The sequence below is a fragment of the Gossypium arboreum genome, chromosome 10, assembly GCF_025698485.1.
Source record: "Gossypium arboreum isolate Shixiya-1 chromosome 10, ASM2569848v2, whole genome shotgun sequence".
Classification (NCBI taxonomy): Eukaryota; Viridiplantae; Streptophyta; class Magnoliopsida; order Malvales; family Malvaceae; genus Gossypium; species Gossypium arboreum.
The window spans coordinates 22,130,258-22,153,552 of record NC_069079.1 but is presented as its reverse complement, the minus strand read 5'-3'; the positions used below and the strand labels follow the sequence as shown (position 1 = coordinate 22,153,552).

The 23,295-nt window shown below is 30.4% G+C and overlaps 3 protein-coding genes across 3 annotated transcripts; 2 read left to right on the top strand and 1 right to left on the bottom strand.

The window, feature by feature from the left end:
- The first annotated feature begins 8,235 nt into the window (after positions 1 to 8,235).
- LOC108487566 (uncharacterized) lies at positions 8,236 to 8,966 on the top strand. The gene has a single exon (XM_017791939.2). The coding sequence runs from the start codon at positions 8,282 to 8,284 to the stop codon at positions 8,831 to 8,833; it is 552 nt and encodes a 183-aa protein (XP_017647428.1). The 5' UTR covers positions 8,236 to 8,281; the 3' UTR covers positions 8,834 to 8,966.
- A 3,263-nt stretch (positions 8,967 to 12,229) lies between these two features.
- On the top strand, positions 12,230 to 13,317 carry LOC108488864 (thaumatin-like protein). Its single transcript, XM_017793145.2, has 2 exons — positions 12,230 to 12,303; positions 12,396 to 13,317. Exons 1-2 carry the CDS (start codon positions 12,258 to 12,260, stop codon positions 13,109 to 13,111), a joined length of 762 nt encoding a protein of 253 aa, XP_017648634.1. The 5' UTR covers positions 12,230 to 12,257; the 3' UTR covers positions 13,112 to 13,317.
- Positions 13,318 to 15,884: 2,567 nt separating this feature from the next.
- LOC108487787 (beta-glucuronosyltransferase GlcAT14B-like) lies at positions 15,885 to 22,887 on the bottom strand. Its single transcript, XM_017792146.2, has 4 exons — positions 22,260 to 22,887; positions 22,103 to 22,178; positions 21,878 to 21,993; positions 15,885 to 16,727 (listed from the first exon to the last, which is right to left on the bottom strand). The coding sequence occupies exons 1-4, from the start codon at positions 22,822 to 22,824 to the stop codon at positions 16,213 to 16,215; spliced, it is 1,272 nt and encodes a 423-aa protein (XP_017647635.1). The 5' UTR covers positions 22,825 to 22,887; the 3' UTR covers positions 15,885 to 16,212.
- Positions 22,888 to 23,295: the final 408 nt, after the last annotated feature.

Genomic DNA, 23,295 nt, shown 5'->3' with positions numbered 1-23,295 from the left:
AACTTGCTAGGGTGGGCGACACAGGCTTAAAAGAAAATAAGAATTTGCGAGTAAAAGAACTCAAGTCTCAAGGAAAATTACTCTAGTTTTTAATTACTAGGTCAATTACTTACTCATGATATAATTTACAATTTTATCAATAAGAAATTCAAGATGTGACACTGTTTAACTATAGTTACATCGGGTGATATTCAATATATTATAAATGGAACTTAATGATAAATTGGAAATAAAATGGTGAGATGAAATGGAAATTATTGATGCTTCATATGTGGATGGTTACATGATTCCGTTAAAGTCTCAATATTGCTTATGATTCGAAAATATAAGTAACAGGTTTATTTGTCAATGTTTTTATATACCTAGTTATGTCATAATATGCCAAAGGATAACTAAGTTTAATGTTAATTTGATTGGTTTAATCGCTTTAAATATTCAAGGTATGTTAAATTCCATTTTGAACTTACTAAGCATTTTATATGCTTACCCGTTTATTTTCCCTCTTCCTTGTAGATCGCCACATTGCGAAATACATCAAGTTGGATCATCTTGAAGCTTATACTATCGTATCACCAAATTGGCAATATTTTTCGATTATATTGAGTCTTAATTGTGGCATGTATAATTGTAACACCCCTAACCCGAATCTGTCACCAGAATAAGATTACAAAGTATTAACGGAGTTTACAAATTAATTATCAGACATTTCATTTCATCTAGCATTCATATTAGAAACCAATCAAAATTATACATATTGTCCTTAAACGAGCCCTTGATGCCCAAATACGCATTAGAAACAAATAGGGACTAAGTCGAAAAGTTAGAAAATTTTTTAGAAATATTTAAAATTTTCAACATTTCAGGGGTCACACGATTGTGTGACTCACACGGTCTGGAGACACGCCTGTATCTCAGGCCGTGTGGGCATTCGAAATAGGGAGACACGGCTGTGTCTCAACCCGTGTCCGTTCCCTTGTGAGTATACTGACTTGGCTCAAACGGCCAAGTCATGCACCCGTGTGCTAGGCCGTGTGAGTAATCTATTTTGTGCAAATTTAAAATACAAGGGACACACGGCCGTGTCACCTGGCCGTGTGTCACGTACACCCATGTGGATGAAAATAGGCCATTTTATAAGCCATATTTCTCACCCAATTTTGTGTCAATCTACAATCAACATTATACATATCATAATACATATCATTCTCTTACCGTTTCTTCATAAACATATATCATCCATGATAACTCCCAAAATTTTACCATTCAAAGAACGACTTACTGATTTGAGTATATAGTTAACAAAAGCCCTAAGGCTGAATAGAAGCTTATGAGAGCTAAACAGAAACCTATAAGGGTTGAACAGGAGCTCATAAGAGCTAAACGGAAGCTCATATGAGTTGAAACAGAAGCTCATAAGAGTTGAACGAAAACTCATAAGAGTTGAACAAAAGCTCAGAAGAGCTGAACAAAAGCTCATAAGAGTTGAACAGAAGCTCAATAAAGCTAAACGGAAACTCATATGAGTTAAATAGAAGCTCGTGAGAGCTAAACGGAAAGTAAACACGAAAGTTCACAACAAATGCTGAACCTCGGTTTACTTGGGTAATTTGCTGTCATTTTCCTCTAATGTTGTCAATTTGCCGAATGTCGAATGTACCCAAATCTCGCTTTCCATTTAATCTGGATATTCAATTCAAATTTATAAGTTTAACAATATTTCATTTTCAACAATAAAAGAAATACATAATATCATTCATCAATTCAATATAAATATTAAAGTTTAACCGTACGAACTTATCTGGTTAAATTGCAGAAATACCAATATTCATGGGTATTTTGGAAATTTTCCATTTTCCTCCATTTTCCACTCGACGTTGATCGATTGGGTTTTAAAGCTTGGCCAAGCTCTATTTTCATGGAAGATTTCAGGTGTAATTTTGGGGAAGAAGATGATAACCACACCTTTTTCCTTATGTTTTTATTTTAATTTAATTTAATCTATCAAATTACCATATTACCTTTAATTAATAATTAATTTAAAACACCAAATTTATGTCCATTTTTGTCCATCACATAAATATATGCCATAATTACTATCCAAGGAAGGTTTAATTTCACAATTGGTCCTTCAATTTAATTAAATTCTAACTAAATAAACTTATTTACAATTTAATCCCAAACTTATTAGGACTAAAAGAACAAGTAATCCAAAAGCTAGTGGAATCAACCATAACACCACCGCTTGGAAACTTTAACCACGGTTTAATTACCATTTAAGTCTCTTTTCCTTTTTCAATTACCCACTTAATCAAATAGTGATTAAATTTTACATCTTTTACAATTTAGTCATTTTTAACTAATTAACTATCGAAATGTTAAAATTTTTCAACTAAAATTTAATACCACCTTCATGCCACTCCGTAAATATTTATAAAAATATTTTAGGGCTCGGATTATAAAAAAGAGGTCCTGATACCTCACTTCCTAAAACCACTTGACCTAGGATTTTACCACTCGAACCTAATAATTCATTATAAAACATAAATTACCCATTCAAAAATATTTTTAAAATCATATTTGACTCGTAACTATTAAATAATAAAATTTACGAGCTTACTTGCCAGATTTGGTGGCCTTGAACCACTGTTTCTGATACCATTGAAAAATCAAGCTGTTACAATAATTATAGGGAGCATTGAGGTTAGTTTAATGTATATAAGTGTTCTAATAAATAGTAGCTTTGAGTTTAATGTATATAAGTGTTCTAATAAATAGTAGCTTTGAACATTGGATAGAGTATGAAACTTACCTAATTTCTGATTGTGGTAATAGTTGATGCTTAGATGAAATGATATATTTGTTATTGTACCTGGAATGCAAATTGGTGTATGATTAGTTTGATTTACTTATAAGGTCATAAAGGTTTTGTTAGCTATTTAGTACATGTTAACAAAGATTGAATTTGGTTTACATAGGTGAATGGAATTTGGGATCAAATGTGATTTATTTTTTATTGTTGAGGCTCATATTTAATATCTATAAGCTATATTTGTGTATTTGCTATTGAGTGTGTGTAATGAAAGAAAAATGACATGTTTCCATTAGGTATTTCTTATTTAAAGATAGATAATTGCATAATTTAGATATTAAGTGCCAATGCCCCTTTGAAATTGTTAAGTTTACATGATGTACAAATAGTGAATATTTTGATAAGAACTTGAATATAGATACTTGATTTGTTTGACATATTTTTAATATGTTTTGAATCAGGTCAATCTATTGTTTATTGCATATTTAGTATGGTTTGATTGAAAGGCTCGAAATATGTATCAAATGGTTCATTTTTACCAAAAATAGAATTCATGTCTAGATGAGCAACCTTTTTTGTTGCAAATCCGACCGACAGTGAGTCACCCCACATCGTCGAGTAGCCTAAGGTCACGATGTGACAAACAATTAGGTGATGACATGACATGGAGGAGGCAACGTCACAACGTCGGTCCTCAATTTTTAAAACTTTTCAATTTGATCATATTTCGTGCTCGAGTCGATAAAAGAGTTTTCGTAAGCTCGATTGAGACTTGGTATTGATTGTTTAACATAGTTCAAATGTATTTGACAAGTAATTTCATGAATGAATGTTTATTTACCATGAATTTTTTAGTTGTTGCTCTGGTGATGATTATAGCATCCTGTAGCTCAAATCCAACGATTGGATCAGGCGAAAGGTGTTACATGAAATCTATGGAACAAAACAAAGTATCAAGCATTGTCAAATCGCCAAAAGGCTCAAAACAAGTTGGATGTAAATGAGTTTTTTTACAGCCAAATTGTGATTCGAATGACAATATCGAATGATATAAAGCTAGATTTGTTGCCAAAGGATATACTCAATGATGGGTGTCTAATCTATCAAAAATAAATTTCTACACCTGAATCGAAAATAAATTAAATTTGCAATTTAAAGAGTAGGGCCGATCCCATTGAGGCTGGACTGATTAATTTTACAATTTCTTATGGCCAAGATTAAACAAAAATGTGAAATTAAAGAAAATGGGGATTAAATCTAAAATAAATAATAGAAATTAAATAAAAGTAAAAAAATTAAATATAAATAAAACAAATAAATGAAAACTCTAGCCTTAGGCGCGATTTTGGCTTTGGCTTCAAACTGATCCCAAATAATGGATTTTCTCCTCCGATTGATAAGTTGGTTATAGAGATCGTGGAACTATCTCAAACCTCTTAATTCTTTTGTAATGATAAACTAACTGTAGGAAGCTAACCCTTACCAAGTGAATAACCTTGAAATCTACTTCTATGATTTAATTCCTTAGCAGCCTTACAAACTAGAAGAATCCAACTTAAACCAACAGCTTCAACTACACAAGTTATTTAAACTTGACCGTTAACTCCCTTGACAGATCCAACCACTCTCTCAATTGGTCATATCAATTTTTTATTTGATGGAATGAATATGAAAATTAATAATTGTACCAATTCACCAACGGTATGTCATCCAACATTGAAATGAAGGGTACCTTTTCTCGATTTGATGCTTAAATGATGTTATGAGATTGTTGAGTCTCTCTTAAACTAGATAATTCATGAATATTGACGTGAAAAATATTAAGTGAAAATTTGAAGTCTCACAGTTCAAACATTAGATCAATTATCGGCCTAAAACTAGATCAAAACTAAACTAATCATAAATTGAAGAACAAGAAAATAAAAATAAATAAATAAAAATTTATTAAATAAAAGGGATAAATCTCAAATTTATACATGAACTTGGTCAAATGTGTAATATTACATATGAACTATGATTTTGTGTAATTTGATACATGAAATTTTGATTTGTTTCGATTTTCAGTAAATTACTAAAACAATTATCAATATGATACTATTTTACATTAACATATTGCATACACAAATAATTATATTTATCTAATATGAAAAGAAAGTAATACATTTATTTTTAAAATGTATATAGTTAAATCAAAATTAAAATTTTACCAATTCATTTGAATCGAAACAAAATTTCATATATAATTTTGAGATTTATCCTAAATAAAATAAAAGAGACAAATTTGGTGGTTGTGTGTTCATTCGCCTCCCCCTTTATCCTCGTGCATATATATAAACCTAAAAAGAATAGTGTTGTTTCATGCATATACTTATAATAATAATAAACCCTAAAATAAAAATAAAAGCTTAAAAATATAAAATAATTTTAATAGAAATAATTTTAAAATAATTTTAAAATTTTCTTCTTGTGTATCAACTCAATTCTCATGACAAATCTTTTGTGCAATTTGTATATTCATTCGTTTCCCAAAATATTGGACAATAATTGCATCTACACATAAAATGATTGATTAAGTACTAAATTAAGTAAAATTTATGTCTAAAATTAATTAAAATAAATAATAATATTTTAATTAAGCACATTATAATTAATAATGATGGTATTGATTTTGAAGAGACGTTCTCATCAATCTCTAAGAAAGACTCCTTCAAAATTATTATAACAATGGTGGCTTGTTATGATTTAGAGTTACACCAAATGGATGTGAAAATAAACTTTTTAATTTGAGATATTGAGGAAGAATTTTATATGAATCAACTTGAAGGTTTTACATTTGGAGAAAAATGTCATATGATGTGTAAACTTAAGAAGTCAATATATGGACTTAAACAAGTTTCACAACAATGGTATATCAATTTTAATGATAACATAAAGAAATCTATTTTTCAAGCAAACATCGTTAATCGGTGTATATATTAAAAGATTAGTGAGAGCAAGTTTATTTTCTTGGTTCTATATATGTATGTTGATGATATTTTGTTTGCTGCAAATGTTTTTGGTATACTGTGTGAGACAAATTTTTTTTCTCTCGAATAACTTTGAAATAAAATATATGAAAGAGGCACCTTATATGACGGGAATTGAAATATTTTGTGATAGATCACAAGATTTGTTAGGACTATCTTGGAAAAACTATATCGGAAGAGTTCTAGAGTGATATAATATGTATAATTGTTCAACAAGAATTGTTTCTATGCAAAAGAATGGACAAATTTAATCTCATGTAGAATGGAAAAAAGAATAGAATCAATTTCTTATGATGATGTTGTGGGCAGTTTGAATAAATAATTACAACAAGAACAAAATTATCATTTTGTGCAATTATAGATCAAGGTCTCGAGACTTATCATGTGAGTCTCAAGACATCAATGCCATTATCTCGAGATTACAAACATCGAAGCTTAAGGGTCTAAAATAGGGGAGTTAAATCTTTAGACCTGTCTTAAGACATAAGGGTGCAAGTGACGAGAAATGAACCCTATTGTCTCGAGACATCATAGTTCGAAGCAAATATTTTAAAACAAAGGAGGCATGTCTCGAGACACTACCTTTCACTTCAATGATTTGAGTTAGGATTCATGTCCTAACTCCGTGCTTGACCTAATATGATCATGGATGACTATGTGTGGACTTGTTTGACCTCATGTATGTGCAATTTACTTATATAACTTGAAATTTTATGAATTATATTACATTTATCGGTTTGATTTAAATGAAAATTAATGATGATATTTTGAGTTACTCTAGCAACAGAATGTGACATTTTACATTCGAATCTTTCTTTTGAGTTAGATGAGAGTGTCACAACAACACTAAGGCTAACAAGACTTGGTAACTTTGGTATCAACAATTGGAGCTGTAAAAGAATAATTTGCTAAGCTATTTCATAACTCTTGTGTATTGATCCATGGCAGTAATTCACCTTTGTATGGCTTGCTTTATGGTTTCCAAGATTTCTATGGGAGTCAAAGGTCTTGTTACAGGTTAAACACTCATATTTGCTTCTCTTTTGAGGAGTGTAATAATCATTCTTAGCATTTCTTCTTAAATCATATTTTGGAAATCCCGTTTTCACACATCTGAATTTATTCAAACACTTCCTAAATGTTGCATTGAAGTCTCTGAGTCCATATCTAGACTCCATATTAGGCTTCTTAAACTCAATGTTCTTAAACCCATTGACAAAATCATCTTATTCCACCTTCTTCGGTTCATGTCTAAAATACCCAGAATCAAACTTCTCAGAAGAACAAAATTTAGCAGATTTCTTCAACTTGTTGCCTCTTTGCTTTGTCATCTTCCAAAACCCACCACACTTGGAAACACATTTCATGTTATTCTTAATAGTAATCCCCACATAAATAAGCTATGAAATTTTCCAATTTCGAATTGTTTTCTCTAGAAATTTGAGCGAGAAAGAGAAAGAGAAAGGGATCGACCTCATTTTAGGCCACCAGAGTAGGGTGGCGGCGGCTAGGTTAAATGAGGGACTACGTAAATGGTTAGTGGGTTTGTGAAACCAAAAAGCTACGAGGACTTGTAAAACAAATTTACCTACCCACGTGGAAATCTGAAAATTATGTGAAAAATTCAAAAAGTCACCTCAATTTTCCATTACTCGTTTAACAGTAATTAACGGCGGAATAATTTACTGATTAAATCGGAAAAAAATTATAATTAAGTGATGAAAATAAAATCATAATTATTTATAAAAAAAATAGAATCATAATCAAGTTACTATTTTTATAGCTTATTCAATTTTATATTAAAAATCTAAAATAAATAAAAACGGAAGCTTTATAGCTTAAGCATTTTTCTTGTTTTCTTTCCTTCCCCTTTTTTTTTTTTTTTTTTGTGTGTGTGAATCACTGAATTGTGAACTTTTCTGAATCTTAACGATTGGATTGACTAGATTTTTTTTCCTGAAATTGACTGAATTTGCTCTATTTGGTTAATAAATAAATAAAAAAAACTCAATTATCTTAATCGAATAATTTTTATTGTTATTCAACTCTTATTGATTTTCAAATTTAAAAAAAAAATCAAATAAACCTAAATCATCCAAACCATAAAATCCGATTCAGATTCAATCAAATTTCATTACATGTAAGTATTTTAATTTTGAATTTTCAAACCCACTCGAAAATCATCACCCGCACCCTCTCTTTATGCGTTGTCTCTTCCAGAAAACCATCAAAATCCCTTTTTCTTTTACATTTTTCTTGTAATTTGGTCTTTTCACAAAAATCTAATCTGTGCATCTTTCATTTTCCATGTTCTTTCTAGGGTTTTGAAGTGTTTCCCCTTTCTGGCTCATTTCAATTCTAATTCAAGTTCCAGTTTTCATCATCTGGGTAGTCTGAGATCTCCCTTCCAAATTTGGGTTCCTTTTATTTTTTCATCAAAGATTCGATGTCACAAGGCTTTTCAATTGAGCTTTACTTTGATCCAGCACTCGAAAACCAAGTCTTGAAAGCTTGGAATGTATTGGCTCGTCGCCAAATCAGCACTCAGTTAATTGAAATTGAGTCAAGGCCTCACATTACTCTCTTCTCCAGCCCTTTTCTAGACCCTGCCAAGCTTGAATCTGTTGTCAAGTCTTTTGCTTCAAAACAAGGACCTTTACCTCTATCTTTTACTTCAATTGGGAGTTTCCCAAATGACAAAAATGTTCTTTTTCTTGCACCTGTTCCAACAATGGCCCTCCTACAGTTCCAAGCTCAATTATGTGAGGCAATTAAAAAGGAAGGGATCGAAATTGGTGAAGAGTTTAAAGCTGACTCTTGGATTCCCTTTTGTGCAGTAGCTCAGGATGTGCCAAAAACAAGAATAGCTGAAGCTTTTTGTGTGTTGAGAGAGTCCAAATTGCCTGTTTCTGGATATGCAATGGACATTGGATTGGTGGAGTTTTCACCCGTTCGTGAATATTTCTCATTTGAACTTGGGAATACTGTTGAGGCATGAGATTTTGAGGGCTCATTATGACAGTGTTAGTTCCTTTTGCCTTTTGTTAGAATTCCAAATTCTGTTTTTATAATGTGCTGCTAATTTAGATTTTATTTATAATTAGTAATGAATGATGGATTCTTAGTTGCAACTTATTATGTTGTTTCTACAGATCAGATTGAAACTTACTTCCTTATCCGATCATTTTCCTACCTTCTATATTTTAGCATTACTTAACTTTATTCAATGGGACTAAATAATGGATTGCCCTCAAAACTTTCATCAGTCTTTTATCCTTGTGCATGTATCTAGTTTACTAGAATAATGGAAATCGTAAAGCATCCCATTAATGTAATGAATTTTTAGTTGTTACTGCTTGCATCTAATCTCTTTTGAATCTAACTTCTTGCATTGATGAGGATATGTTTTACAATGATATGATCGGATTCTATATTGGATGGGATAAAAGCTATTTTAGATTGGTCCTTACCGTTGTCAATCTGCTATCTTGGTTTGGATGTTTGGACTTTGGAAACATCATGTTGATTCCTGTATGTACACACGCACGAACCTCGTTGAATGCACCATATTTTGGATTTTAGAGGTTATAAAGATTAGATTGCAAAGTTTTTTGTATGTGTCCTGCGTGTTGCTTTTGACTTCCTCGAATAAGCAAATGAAAAGTATTTATCCAAATTATTCAGGTTGCGTTTGGGAACTTGGATTTTAGAATTTGGATATGGATTTCAAAAGTAGGGTAAATTGAGTACTAAACTATTCAGAAATATAACTTTATGATAATCTCTCAAATCCATGAATTTGTTAGATGCTTATTTAGTAATGAATTTGAAATTCTCAAAATATATTTGTATTTGACAACTCCATGTTTTTATACCTTTCGAATATATATTAAGTCAAATAGCAGCTAGTTTTTCCATAATATGCATTTTATTCTTACCATTTACATAACAATGAAATCCAAATCCCAAGTTTTCAAATCCATGTTCCCAAACGGAGTATTAATTAATCATGTATTATACTTATTGTTCCGTAAACCTACATATTTTATTTGTTTCTACATGCATTATAAGAGACTTTATTTTGAGTTCCGATTTTCCATACATTCTGCCTTGACTTATTGGTATATTTGCATTTTATATCTTGGAAGTGTTTGTCAATATAGTCTTATTGATTAGTTTCATGCTAAGCAAATTTGATGGCCCTTTCTGCTCATTGGCAATCAGAAAAAGGAATCAATCCTTGTTGGCTTGGGTTGCTAGACAGTTTTTCTCTTTTATTTTGATGTTTAACATTATGAATTGGTGAGTTGATCAGATTGCATCATGTGTACTGCTTTAGAATACAGACCATGTCTATATCACTTCTTTATAAAATCTGTAATTGAGCCGACCTGAGCTCTAGATGTGAGAAGCTTCAGTCAATTTGAAATTCAAGGCTAGAAGCTTGTTTTATGCTCTATTAAGTTTCATTTTTTAAATCGTGAACTCAATTTGTGAAAAAAAAAAATCGAGCTGCTTGAGCTTGTTGATTAAACTTGTTTACCTAATAAATAATGAGTTCGTTTCCATGCTCAATATCAAACTTGATTTTTTTCTCTCAGGCTCCAGTTGGAGATCAAATTGATATTTTTCAATACTAATTAAAAATAATATATATAATTATAATAAAAGTTTGATTAGGTTCATGAGCATTATTAGGATTCTCAAATTTGGCTCTTTTTATGGCTTACGAGCAGACGTAATAGTTCTTTAGTCTATGCATCACTATGTTGCCTGTCAACAATGGTGTCCATGTTGGTAAAGCCCTTTTATTTTGCCAATCAAAGATGATAATGCCTAACTGAAGATAATAACTAGGATCTTCAGCTTATGGAATGCTATGATATTTTCTTATAAATTTTAAAGCATTACATTTTGTCTTGTTCAGTACTTATTAGATTTGGCTTAAAGTGGAGTTTAACTTCTGGTGTAACAGTAGTGTGGCTAGCTATGTACTAGCTTAATTGGATTTGACTGATTATTTGATATTGGTATGCGTTGCTGCCTCAATGCTCAACTTAAAAAAAAAAAAAAAAAAAAATTGGAGGCATTTGGAGCATCATATCCTTGTACCCAAGTACGGATATATGTAAAACATGTATACTTGAAGAAGAAAAATAAAGAGAAGTTTTTCCATGTATTTGGAGACTATTAGATCATCATATCCTCGTAAAAACAGAAAACCTTACAAGAAGTAGCAAAAGGCTCTTCAATAATGTAGCAGTAACAACTTCCACAAAGGTCGAAAACAGTTATTCAATTATTTCATGAGCATGAAGCAGTGATCTATGTTTCAATGAAATGCTCAGCCATCATACTGAAGGTTCCAACCAAAGCTTCAAATTACCATCGAGACTAGAACCCCATTTACATTGCCATCAATGCGTGAAAGTTTCCTTTCTGCTTCATGGGCTCTTAAACCAACGAGGACAAATTGAAGCTATGGACGTCACTGGGACGAGTCGAAACTAGCCCTTTTACAAATCATTAGAATTGAAACAGAGATGGTCTGATTTTGGATCCCATGTCCATCACGCTCACGATCCACAGTTGCGTAATGGTTCTTGACCCAAAAGTGGAATAATGAAACCAAATTTTGAGAAAAAAAAAAACTCAAACGTGGGAGTAAAAAATCCAGCGAAGATACAAACAAATGGTTCTGGTAAACTAAATTTGAGTAACTCTTTACTCTTACTATAATCAGAGTTTTGTAGCATTTGGAAGAAGTATTATGGTTTTGGTAATTGTATTGAAAATGCTAGAGGTAGGAGCTATTTAAGAAATACAATTTTCTTTTTCAAAATATGATTGGTTGATGCTTGTCACATTTATAAATATATATTTCATATCCGATTTCAGTTTTATCCATCCTACTCTATTTTATACCGACATAATTTGATATTATGTCACATACGATTATTATTCTTCATATTTATTTAATATGACTCACATAATGGTGACCTATTTGTAGACATTTACGTGTCTATATATTGAATTTTTTAAAATTTTATATATTTAAAGGATGATATTTTCATATTCATATCCATTATATGTTAGATACAAGTATTATGCATCATCCATTACCTTTCTGAATGTTGTGAAAATGATGCAAAAATACTCATTTCCAACTGTTAACACTAAATTCAAATGACAAACACAAACAATCTGATTTTTAACAGTTCGTAAATTTTTACAACAAATGTCGACTTCCTTAAAGCTGTTTGATTTTCCTTAAAGACAAGATTGCTTTGTTTGCAAAAATTAAACACATCAAACCTTAAATTGCAATCTAAGCAGACCTAAAATTCGTAACTTATGTTTCCATACATATATATATAGTTTGGAAAAACCTTTTGTCTTTCATCTCCACCTGAATTGAAAAAATGAAGTCATTGCAGGTTGCTGCTGTTCTTCTGCTCCTGTTTTCTGGTAATTTTCATACCAATTATTATCTAAAATTTGTTGAATAACTGAAATGGTTTTAGCAATATTAATTCAATGGAAGCGAATAAAATTTGCAGGGCACTCACTAGCACATACGGTAACATTTTATGTACACAATAAGTGCCCCTTTCCTATATGGCCAGCAACGGCCCCCAACACCGGCCATCCAGTGATAGCAAATGGCGGATTCTATCTCCCATCAGGACAGATGCAGCGGTTTGAGGCACCGTGGACGTGGAACGGACGAATTTGGGCAAGGACAGGTTGCAACTTCAACTCGAATTGGCAACCGGCTTGTGAAACCGGTGACTGTGATGGTAGGCTCCAATGCAATGGACTAATAGGAATACCTCCAGCCACATTAGTACAAGTTGCACTTCAAGGTGATAAAGGCAAGCCAAATTTCTACGACGTTAGCCTGGTTGACGGCTACAACCTTCCTGTCTCGGTCACTACACGACCTTTTTCACCCAAATGCACCATCGGAAGCTGCTCAAAGAATCCAAACAACTTTTGCCCTCAAGAAGTTCAAGTTGTTAACAAAAATGGGGAAGTAGTTGCTTGCAAAAGTGCTTGCTTGGCGTTTGATATCGATTCATTTTGTTGCAGAAACGAGTTTGGGACACCTGAAAAATGCAAACCAAGTGTGTATTCAAAGATGTTTAAGGACGCATGCCCTTCTTATTATAGCTATGCCTTTGACATGCCTCCACCATTGGTGAATTGTGCCTCAAAAGACTATGTAATTATTTTCTGTCCTTCAGCTTGGGGGACTGACCAGGATTCTATTTAGAGTTTTTGTAACATTTTCTTCAAATAATACACACTTCTTACCATTTAATTTATAAATCTCACTTCACAGTTTCTTTTCCTTAAACTGCCTGAATTTTTACAGATGGAATGTGAGATTACTTTGTTTAGTTCATTTAATTGGAATGTAAGATACTGAGTATTTGGTTAATAAGATGTAAGGTTACCTAGAAGCACCATTTTACTCAATTGTCATTGTTATAAAATTTGTTTTTTAACAAGTTTACTTCCTTTAATATTTATTATTCTCACTTTTTATAAAATTATGATAAATTATTGCAATTCTTAATTTTTATTACAATTTATATATTAATAAGTAAATATATTATGATGAAATAACTTTGTAAATCATAATTATAATATTTCATAAAAGTGATTGCAACACATTATAGTTATAACCATAATTAATATATTATAAATAATTTATTAAATAAAATATAATGATTATAATTCTAATGCATGATATTTTTTTATTTTAATTAGTCTTAAACTTTATTTAAGAAAAAAACTTAAAATGATTATAATAAAAAAACAAAAGGTAAATTGGTTCAAAATTTTAGACTACACCTATAATCTAAGATTACATAAGGAATGGGCGTAATGAGATTACACTCTATAATACAAGATGATCGTAATATGAAATTACGGAATGACCGAAATATTGAAATCCAAACACCGTAACTTGATTCTAAAATATAATATTATAATAATTATAATGGAAAAACCAAACCCTTAATAAAATTATTATCTTCTTTTATATGATCATTTGTGTATATATTTGGTAGTATAATATCAGTCACCTTTAGTATATAGTTAGTTTCTGATGTTTCTTCTGACCAAATATTTTTCACTATATGTATTTGTTTTTGTAAAGGGTTTTGAAGAAGGAAATTTCCAATAAATTATAAAAATGTTATTCAAAGAATTGGACGTTTGATCTTCTGTCCATGGTTTTAGATGGGTTGTAAGATGACATCTCACCAATGTAGAGGAGGAGACCTATACTTCAAACATAGTACACATTACACATTACACATTACACATTACACATTCATTTTGAATATAAAAACTATTGAATATATCGAGGAAATAAATTAACTAATAAAAAGGACATACAAGCATAATTAATTCCAAACTAAATAAATGATTAAGTAGTATTTAATATAAAATTTTAGCATAACAACACTAAGTTGTAGTTTATAAGTGAATGTTTGTTTTTTTCAAAAAAATATTCTGAATTCAAATTATAATTGTAAAAAGTAAAATAAGATAATTCTTACACTAATAAAATATATAACTGATCCTATACGATTTGTTCCTATAGTTTGTTTGCAAGCAATGGTTGTTTACTAATCTTGAGCGCATACGATGAGGTTTGGTCAAAATCATCTTGTTCAATATGTTATTATAATATAAAAGATATCTTGCATGTCCTTAGAAATTGTCTGGCTATTAAAGAGGTTTGGTTAAATTTTGTGCCTAAAAGTCGCCAACCTCAGTTCTTCTCAAAAAATCTCTTAAAGTGAGTTGAGACAAATTTGGAAAATTGTGAGTGGGTGCCAAGGATTGAGATTCCTTGGACTACTCTCTTTGGCTTGCTAGCATGTCGTCTATGGAAGAATAGGAATCTTTTTGCTTTTAAAGGATTGTCATGGAGTTTTATGAAAATCATTAAGATATTAGTGAGTTTGGCAAAACAGTATAGAGACACTCAAAGGTGGGATCCATCCAGAGAACACAATTTAGATTTTGATCATTTATTAGGAGGAATATTGGAATAATAAGGTAATTGTAGGGTAGTTAGGTTTGTTTAGTTTTACAAGTTTTTTACACATAAAAAAAAAAGGTGATATTTTTAATGATAAACTATCAACATAGTTACTTTTATTTGTCTCAGGTTATATTTTAGTCACTTATGTTTGAAATGTTATGTTTCAGTCACTTACGTTATTGTGTTGTAACATTTTAGTCACTAAGCCGTTAATTACTGTTAACGGTGCAACAGTAAGCTGACGTAGCACGTTAAATCATCATTTCAAATGAAAATTTTAGGTTAAATTCTACATTTAGTCCCTAATTTTTTTTCATTTTGAGCAATTTAATTTTTTTTTTATTTTCCATTCTTCTGCTTCTCCCTTTGTTTTCCTCCTTTCTCCATTTCTTTTAATATAGTTTTTCTATATTTTTTGTTTATTAAAACTAGTCCACAAATTTACCTCATTCGAAAAAATTAAATTATTCAAAAAATAAAAATATAGAGACTAGTTAAAAAATTTATGCGTCCTAGTGCTATTTTATTAATACTATTTTGTAATTTTTAATAATTATTTATTTTATAATTCAAATAATATATAACCTTTCATAACCTATACCTATATATAAAAACTATAGCTGTTGAAGGAGGTAGTTACACCTGTCTAATTTATTATTTAATATGCTGTGGAAATTTTAGGTACCCCAGATTCAGCTGGAAAAACCGAAGTGAGAAGCCTGTAAATTTGGCGCAATATTGGTGAGGCTTTAAATTTTTCTTCCGTACATCTTTGATATATTTGCTCCTCTATTTTCTTTTACCTCCTCAGGATTTTTGGTTGTAAAAAAAACAGAAACACTAAAAAAACCTTAAAAAGCAGTTCAGTTCCGGTCGTCAATTCCTTCACTTCACTGCATGGGAGAATTGATGGAATCATGGCAGCCTGAAACAAATGCAAATGACAAGGCAACCCATTTGATGACCCAACACTTGCTTTCCCAACCATTTTACTTTTTGGTTTTATTATTTGTCGTCCAAGCAATAGCCTTTGTCTAATATCATTGCTATATGAAACATTTCGCTTTGAAACTTCAATATATTTTATGGTTATGAGTCCCCTGGGTCTTCATTCTAGTAAAAATAAATCTTTCTCCCCGATACACTTTGAATATAGATATTTCTTTTTACTAGTATTCAAACTTTGATCAATTCACTCTTCTTTCCAACTTGTATCGGAAGCAACACTGGATGCTGATGGACTGCATCATCTGATATTAAATCCCAGTTAGCAAGAAGAGTGCCTCCCATCCCATAGCAGCTTTCCTCGAGTATTATTTACATTGTCGCAGTCGAAAATTGTCATTGGATAGAAGAGAATTGATCAAAGTTTGCAACCTTTTGGCGCCGGGGCCAGGTCTGAGGACTGTTGGAGTACCAACAACTGAACACGGATCAGTCCCGTTTTCCCCACTTCCTACACACCAACCACCAGGAGTAAACATTTCTTCGCCCCGAGATAAGAGGTCAGTGTCGATTTTGTCCAGCACTCGGCTATTCTGATGGAATTTCCTGGCAAAAGGGGCATTGCTGTTGAGCATCCGTTGCATGTGAGAAAGCGTGAGGCGACGAGGATGCTGCTTAGGTGGGTTATCCCATAATATAAAATGGAGATCATTGTTTACTGTAGTGTTACTGAAAGCTTTTGCATTACAAATGACAGTGTGGAAGTAACCTTCTGGAGATGATAGAAAGTTGGTATAGTACATGAGGACTTTTCGAGGGAGGTTGTCCCATCCCCAAATGCAGTAGTCCACAAAAGGGCGAGAAAGTGCCATCCATGCCGAACCTACTTACAGCTTGACGATATAAGATTACGTTATGTACAATCATCATTAACATGATGAGTATTCACTGTTATAAACATTCATCAAAATTCAATGAAATGACAAACGTAAGATTATTCAACTGGCTACTTTTTAACTTCTTGAGAAATTGGGTACAAGAAAATGAGATTAAAGTGTAAACATATAGAACAATCTTTTTAGGACATCCAAGCTTCGACCAAGACTTCCGAAATATTCAGCAAAATTTAAATACACTAAAAATCCTCCAATTTTGATGTTTTAAGGGGAAATGAGAGAGTGGGCTGCTAACCAGGTGAAAGAACGAGAACATGGAAGCATAGCATAAATAATTTCGTATCCTCAGATATTTTTGCCTATTGCACCAATTTTCTAGAATGTTTCTCACCAACTATCCCTTGGAAACAGCAGCAAAGCTTTCTTTCCGAGCTGTATACATACTGCTAGTCTGATACGCTACACGTCACTTAAACAGGTGAACCAATTTAGACATGCCTTCTCTACAAAAGGAATGCTTGTTTGGGTGTAAAAGTGGAGAAATTGGTGGAGAGTGAAAATAAATAAATTGTGTATATTTGATGGAGAAGAAAAGTGATGGGAAAGAAAAGAAGAAAGATGATAATTTTATTTTAATGTAATGAGAGAGATAAAATATTAGTTAAAAAATATGTAATTTTCAAATGTTTTATTTTATCTTATTTAATTTTTAATTTTACTAAGCAATAGATTGATTTTTTTTTCATATTTCTACTTTTCATCCTTTTAATTTTTACCCTTCAATTTTCTCATTCTTCCAATTTTGTGTCCACTCTACCAAATAAAGTTGAAAGAAAAGTGAAGGGATGGAAGGAGTGGAAAAATTGAAAGAAAATAAATTTTAGATATGCTTGATAGGAAATAAATGTAAGAAGAAAGAAAATAGAAGAGATAATTATTTTTCATCCTAATACATAAAAATTAATTCTTCCCAATTGGAAAAATGAGGGAAAGAAAATGAGAGATGCATATTAGTTCAAAATTATACATTGTTAAATGTTTTAGTTCATTTTCAACTCTACCAAATAAATAATGAAAAAAATATTTTTTCTTTTAATTTTTCCATTTTTCCTATCAAGTATACGAATGGAAAGAAATATTATATTTTCTGCTTGGTAAAATGAAAAGAAATTTGAAGGGGTGGAAAATATATTTTTTCCTTTCCATTCATGACTTGATAGAGTTGAAAATGAGAGCAAAGAAAATGGAACTAGTGAAAAATGCATAATTTTAAACTAAAATACACTCTTCTCTTATTTTATCTCCTATTATCATTCCAATTCGGAATTAGTCATATTTATGCATTATAATGAAGAATGATTATCTCTCCTATTTTCTTTCTTCTTGTTTTTCTTCATTACCAAGCACACTTAAATTTTATTTTCCTTCCACTTTTCCACTTCTTACTTCTATCATTCCACTTTTCAGTCAACCAATCACACCCTAATATTTTGTTTGGTAGAGTGAAAAGAAATTTGGAAAGATAAAAAAATATAATTTTTCTTTCCATAGGTGTGCTTAATAAGAAAAATTGAAAAATGAAAAGAAAAAAAAAGTTAAAAATGTATAATTTTGAACTAACATACGCTTCTCTCTCATTTTCTCTCCTCTCATCATTTCAATTTGAGAGGATTGGTTTTTAGATATTAGGATGGAAAATGATCATCCCGCTTATTTTTTTCCTCTTACTTTTTTCTCTACCAAGCACACTCGAAATTTATTTTCTTTTGATACTTAAAATTTATTTTCTTTCAACTTTTACACCCTCTCTTCCCACCCCTCCACTTTTCCACCCAACTATAATCTGAAATCAAGACCAAGAGCATAGCAATTGAATTCCTACAGTCTTTTAATCTTATCATCGGTTTGCTCGTGAAAGAATCAACCTCAACTCCACTATACAAAAAGTATAAACAAATTTATGTAGGCACGTCTAAATGCTGACAATGGAATTCTCAAAATGGATGAAATATATGAATTGAAGTCTAACAAAGCATATATTCTTTATTGGAATAATTTATTTTGTTGATTAGGATGTGTTTGATTGGGTAGAAAAGTTGAAGGATATGAGGAAAAAGTGGAAAGGAAATAAATTTTTCAGGGTGCTTAGTAGTGAAGAAAAATAAGAGGAAAAAAAGGACAAAAAAATGATCATTTTTCACCTTAATGCATAAAAAGTAGTCTTTTCAAATTTGAATGATAACAGTAGAGAAAATGGAAGATATGTTTATGTTAGATCAAAATTATGCAATTTTCAAATGTTTTATTTTTATTTTTCAACTTTACCGAGCAATGAATGGAAAGAAAAATTATATTTTTCATCTTTATATTTTTTTATCCCTTTAATTTTTATCTTTTCAATTTTCTTTCCTCGATACCAAGCAGAGCTTAATTCTATCTATGGGTTCATATTTTCAAATTGTACTAGTATAGTCTACTTACGTCTTGCATTAGATTGATTATTTGTTTGGTACAAACTATAAAGTAAAGAATATACTATAAGTTTTTATACACTTTGTACATTTGAAATTTAGTCTATCTACTTTTACTTAAAAATTTAGCCCTTCTATTGTCCGGATTTAAGAATTGATTTTCATTTAATAAGAAATTTAAAGATATTAATCATTTAAACAAATTAATAACAATATAAAAATATAAAGACCAAAATATGCTATAAATCTCAAATTTAGACATATTAGAGGGACCAAAACTAAAATTTAATCATTCTTACAAAATGTAAAGGCTTAGTATATCTTGGTACCAAATTAGACACTTTTTTTCTAATGTGTTACATGAGTTATTTTTTGGTCCAATCTAGTATTTGTATTTGACAAAATTATTTATTTTGGTACCGAAAGATAACGATGTTAATTTTTAATATTTAATTTGGATTTTAAGGTTGATTTGATGAAAGTTATAATTGCTAATATTATTAAGTTTAAATTTTCCAAGACTTTGTTAATATAATATATTTAGTGTTAATTGTAAACCTGTTTAAGTTTGTATTTAATTTATTAAATACAATCCAATGGATGTGATTTAATTTGATTTTAAGGTAAATTTGATGAAAAATAATTGCTAATATTATTAGTTAGTTATGAATTTTTATTAAATCAACTATAAAACCTAAATTAAGTACTAAAAGTTAACACTCATTACATTTAAATACTAAAATGTATAGCTTTTATTAAATACATATACCACATTAGACTAAAAAATAAACACAAGTACCGTATTAAAAAAGGTATCAAACTTAGATACCAAATTATGAATTAAGTCAAATGTAAAAAAAAAAAAAAATTGAGTATGATGATTTGCCACATGTCAACTGGACTTTTCTTTTATATAAAGTTATATAGATAAGTACAATATGCTTTTAGACGGTTTTCTAGGGGTGAGCGTTTGATCGAATCGAATGAAAAAATTTCGAGTTAATCGAGTTGACGAATCATATTTTATCATCCTAATTTGATTTGAAATTTTCTCGAATCGAGTCGAGTGAGATGGAATTCGAATCGAATCGAATCGAATCGAATCGAATATATTTGTTCGAGTTAAATTTTAAAAATAATTTTGGGTCCTTGTAACCACTGTCACCTATCATAATAAAATTTGTCCACCTTAATCAAATTTTTTATTAACTTTCATCACCTTATAATTTATTTATTAATCTTTTATATACGGGTTAGCTTCTTTGCTTGCTTAGTTGTTTCAATTATCTTCAGATTCTTGTCACTATGTATTTTGTAATTAAAAATATGTTAAATGTAAAAATATGATTTTTAATAAAAGTTATTTTAAATATAAAATGTGAAATTGATACCAATATAAAATTTTAGCACAAATATTTTATGGCATAATTAATAAATCAATTTTAATATAAATATTCAATATGATTAAACAATTCAATAATATAAATAATATAAATTGTGAAATTTAATTTAATAATATAAATAGTATATATAAATAAAATTATTACTATTTATGTTTAGTGATATTTTTGGATAATTTTAATTTTTATTTGAGAGTAAAGGGTGAGAAGTAAAAGTTTAGGAGGAAAATAAAAGTTTTGGGGAATAAAAGTTTGAGGGAAGTAAATGGGGAGTAAAATTTTGAGGAAAATATTTAAAAAAATTTTTTTTTGGGGGAGGAATGGGTTTGGGGTATATGAGAGGTGTGATGGGAAGGGATTAAAAGTTTTAGGGGAAAAATAGGAGGGAGTAAAAGTTTTAGGGGGAAAGTGGGAGAGAGTAAAAATTTTGGAGAAAAATAAAAAGTTTTGTAGGTTTTTGAGAGTAAAATTTTGAGAAAAAGTAAATGAGAGAGTAAAATTTTGGTAGGAAATGAATTTTGGGTAAATTGGGGAGTTGGGATAGGAGGGGAGGAGAGTAAAAGTTTTGGAGGGAAAGTGGGAAGGAGTAAAAGTTTTGAGAGAAAAGTAAAAAGATTTGAGAGTTTGGGGTAAAAATGTAAAATATTATAGTTTGATATTCGAATTATTCAAGTTATTTGAATTCAAAAACTCAACTTGATTCAAACTCGAAATTCGAAAAAAATTCGAGTTGACTCGAATAACTCAATTAGTTTAACTCAAAATTCAAGTTTTTTTCGATTTTTTCAAGTCGAATTGAATTTTGGTCACCCGTACGATTTTCAACTAAAGTAGCTATCAATTTCATTTCTCTCATGTTTAATAGTAGTATTATTTTTTTATTATATTTTAGTATATGAGTAAGTAATAAATTAATTACAATTAATAATTATTTATAAAACTTTTATTCATCATTTTAATTTTAAATTTAAATTTATATAAATTATTTTTATTTTATGTTTAATTATTTTAAATTGTAAATATTGAATAAACTTTTTAATAACCATAAATGTGAAAAGATTAAAACACTTAGCTGTATGGAAACTAAATTACAGTTTGAGATTAGGATACAAAGAGGGCCGAAATACTTTTGAACACAAAAAAGACTGAATAGATCATACTCCTAAATTTGGCAAATAACAACACCATTAAAATTCCAACAACTAAATATATTATAAGCTAAAACAACATTTTGAAAAGAAAAGTAGAAGGTTTCAGCATATTAACCTGTAAAGAGTTTGAATGCGGTAGGGATACTTCTCCTCTGAGTTATCCAAAACACTTCAGCTTTTTTCGAATTATGCAATGCTGGATCTATAATAACTGGCTTAGCCCTTTGACCCCTGCCATTTCAACATTAAAACCCCATCAAATCACACAAAGTTCCCAAACAATAAAACAGTACCCAGATCAGGAAAATTAAAGGTTACAAGATTTAAAACAAGTTCTCACGCTTTCCACCCCATTTTGCTTGTATGATCAATGAAATTCAAATCCCTTGGTACGTATGAAAATATGTGTAAAAGATCTGAAAGAACCCAAATGTCAAAATAAATAGATAAAAACAAAGACAGTACAAAAAGTCATATATTTTGAAGATCTAACTCACCATCTTGGGTAACAAGGGGATAATCAGAAGCACTAAGATTAATAAACCAATCCCAGTTTCCACCTTCTCTCAACATGATTGCAGCAGCATGGAGCGTATTAGCAACCATTGTACATCCTCTATAAGTAACCAAATTAGCTTTCATAATCATCCTAACGTTCCCAACTTCTTTAAACACTTTATAATCTGTCACAAACTGCTCAATAGTCAGCCTCTCTGCATGGCTAGCTTTCCGGTCAACATGAACTATGTATTGATTCAAGGGATGGTAAATGGCTAAAAGCATCCTTCTCAGCATCTTACCATTGCCTGCGGAGCCGGAAATGAGGTAGGCGAAGCGGGGAGGTGAAGGCGGAGTGGAGATGGTGATGTGAGTCGAGACGGAGATGGGTTTCAGTTGGTTCTCCACGAAATGGTAGGAGGAACGGCCTATGGCGGAGAAACGGTACAAGAAAAGTAATGGGACGCCATTAAAAGAGGCTATGGTTGTAAAACAGAGTAAAAATAAGGGGAAAATGGAGCCAAAAGCTAATGAGAGGATCCATTTAGGCTGACAATTTGGCATGCTTGGATTGAAGGAAAATGTGAAAGAAATTGTGAACTCATCGGTGACAGTTAAAGTTTACTGTTATGCAAGTGAATGCAAAATATTTCGCCGAGAAAACAGAGAGGAATTTTGAATTTTCTCAATTACTATAAAATTAGTACTACTTTATTATTTTATCATATTTATTAATTGATTGATTTTTTGCCAAATTTATTAATGGTATAATATGTGAATCTTTCGTGCAAATAATAATATGACATATCATCGTTAAATTAAAAAGATATAGAGGACTTATAAATAAATACTAATTATTTTATTTGATTATATTTAAGTAATTATTATAAATAAATATTAATAACTCTTATATTTAAGATTTTGGGTTCAAGGATTTAGGGTTTTAGCATTTATTTATAATTAATTATGTCTAAATAAATTTATTAGTATTTTTATAAATCTTCCACTATTTGTTTGTTAATTTAATGATGAGTT

Coding starts and splice junctions, on each gene's coding strand:
- LOC108487787 (XM_017792146.2), bottom strand. CDS start 22,824: ATGCCAAATTGTCAGCCTAAATGGATCCTCTCATTAGCTTTTGGCTCC. Junction 22,179..22,259: donor TCCCCTTGTTACCCAAGATG/GTGAGTTAGATC, acceptor GGGTTCTTTCAG/ATCTTTTACACATATTTTCA. Junction 16,728..21,877: donor CGCATTCAAACTCTTTACAG/GTTAATATGCTG, acceptor AGCTGTAAGTAG/GTTCGGCATGGATGGCACTT.
- LOC108488864 (XM_017793145.2), top strand. CDS start 12,258: ATGAAGTCATTGCAGGTTGCTGCTGTTCTTCTGCTCCTGTTTTCTG. Junction 12,304..12,395: donor TCTTCTGCTCCTGTTTTCTG/GTAATTTTCATA, acceptor TAAAATTTGCAG/GGCACTCACTAGCACATACG.
- LOC108487566 (XM_017791939.2), top strand. CDS start 8,282: ATGTCACAAGGCTTTTCAATTGAGCTTTACTTTGATCCAGCACTCGAA.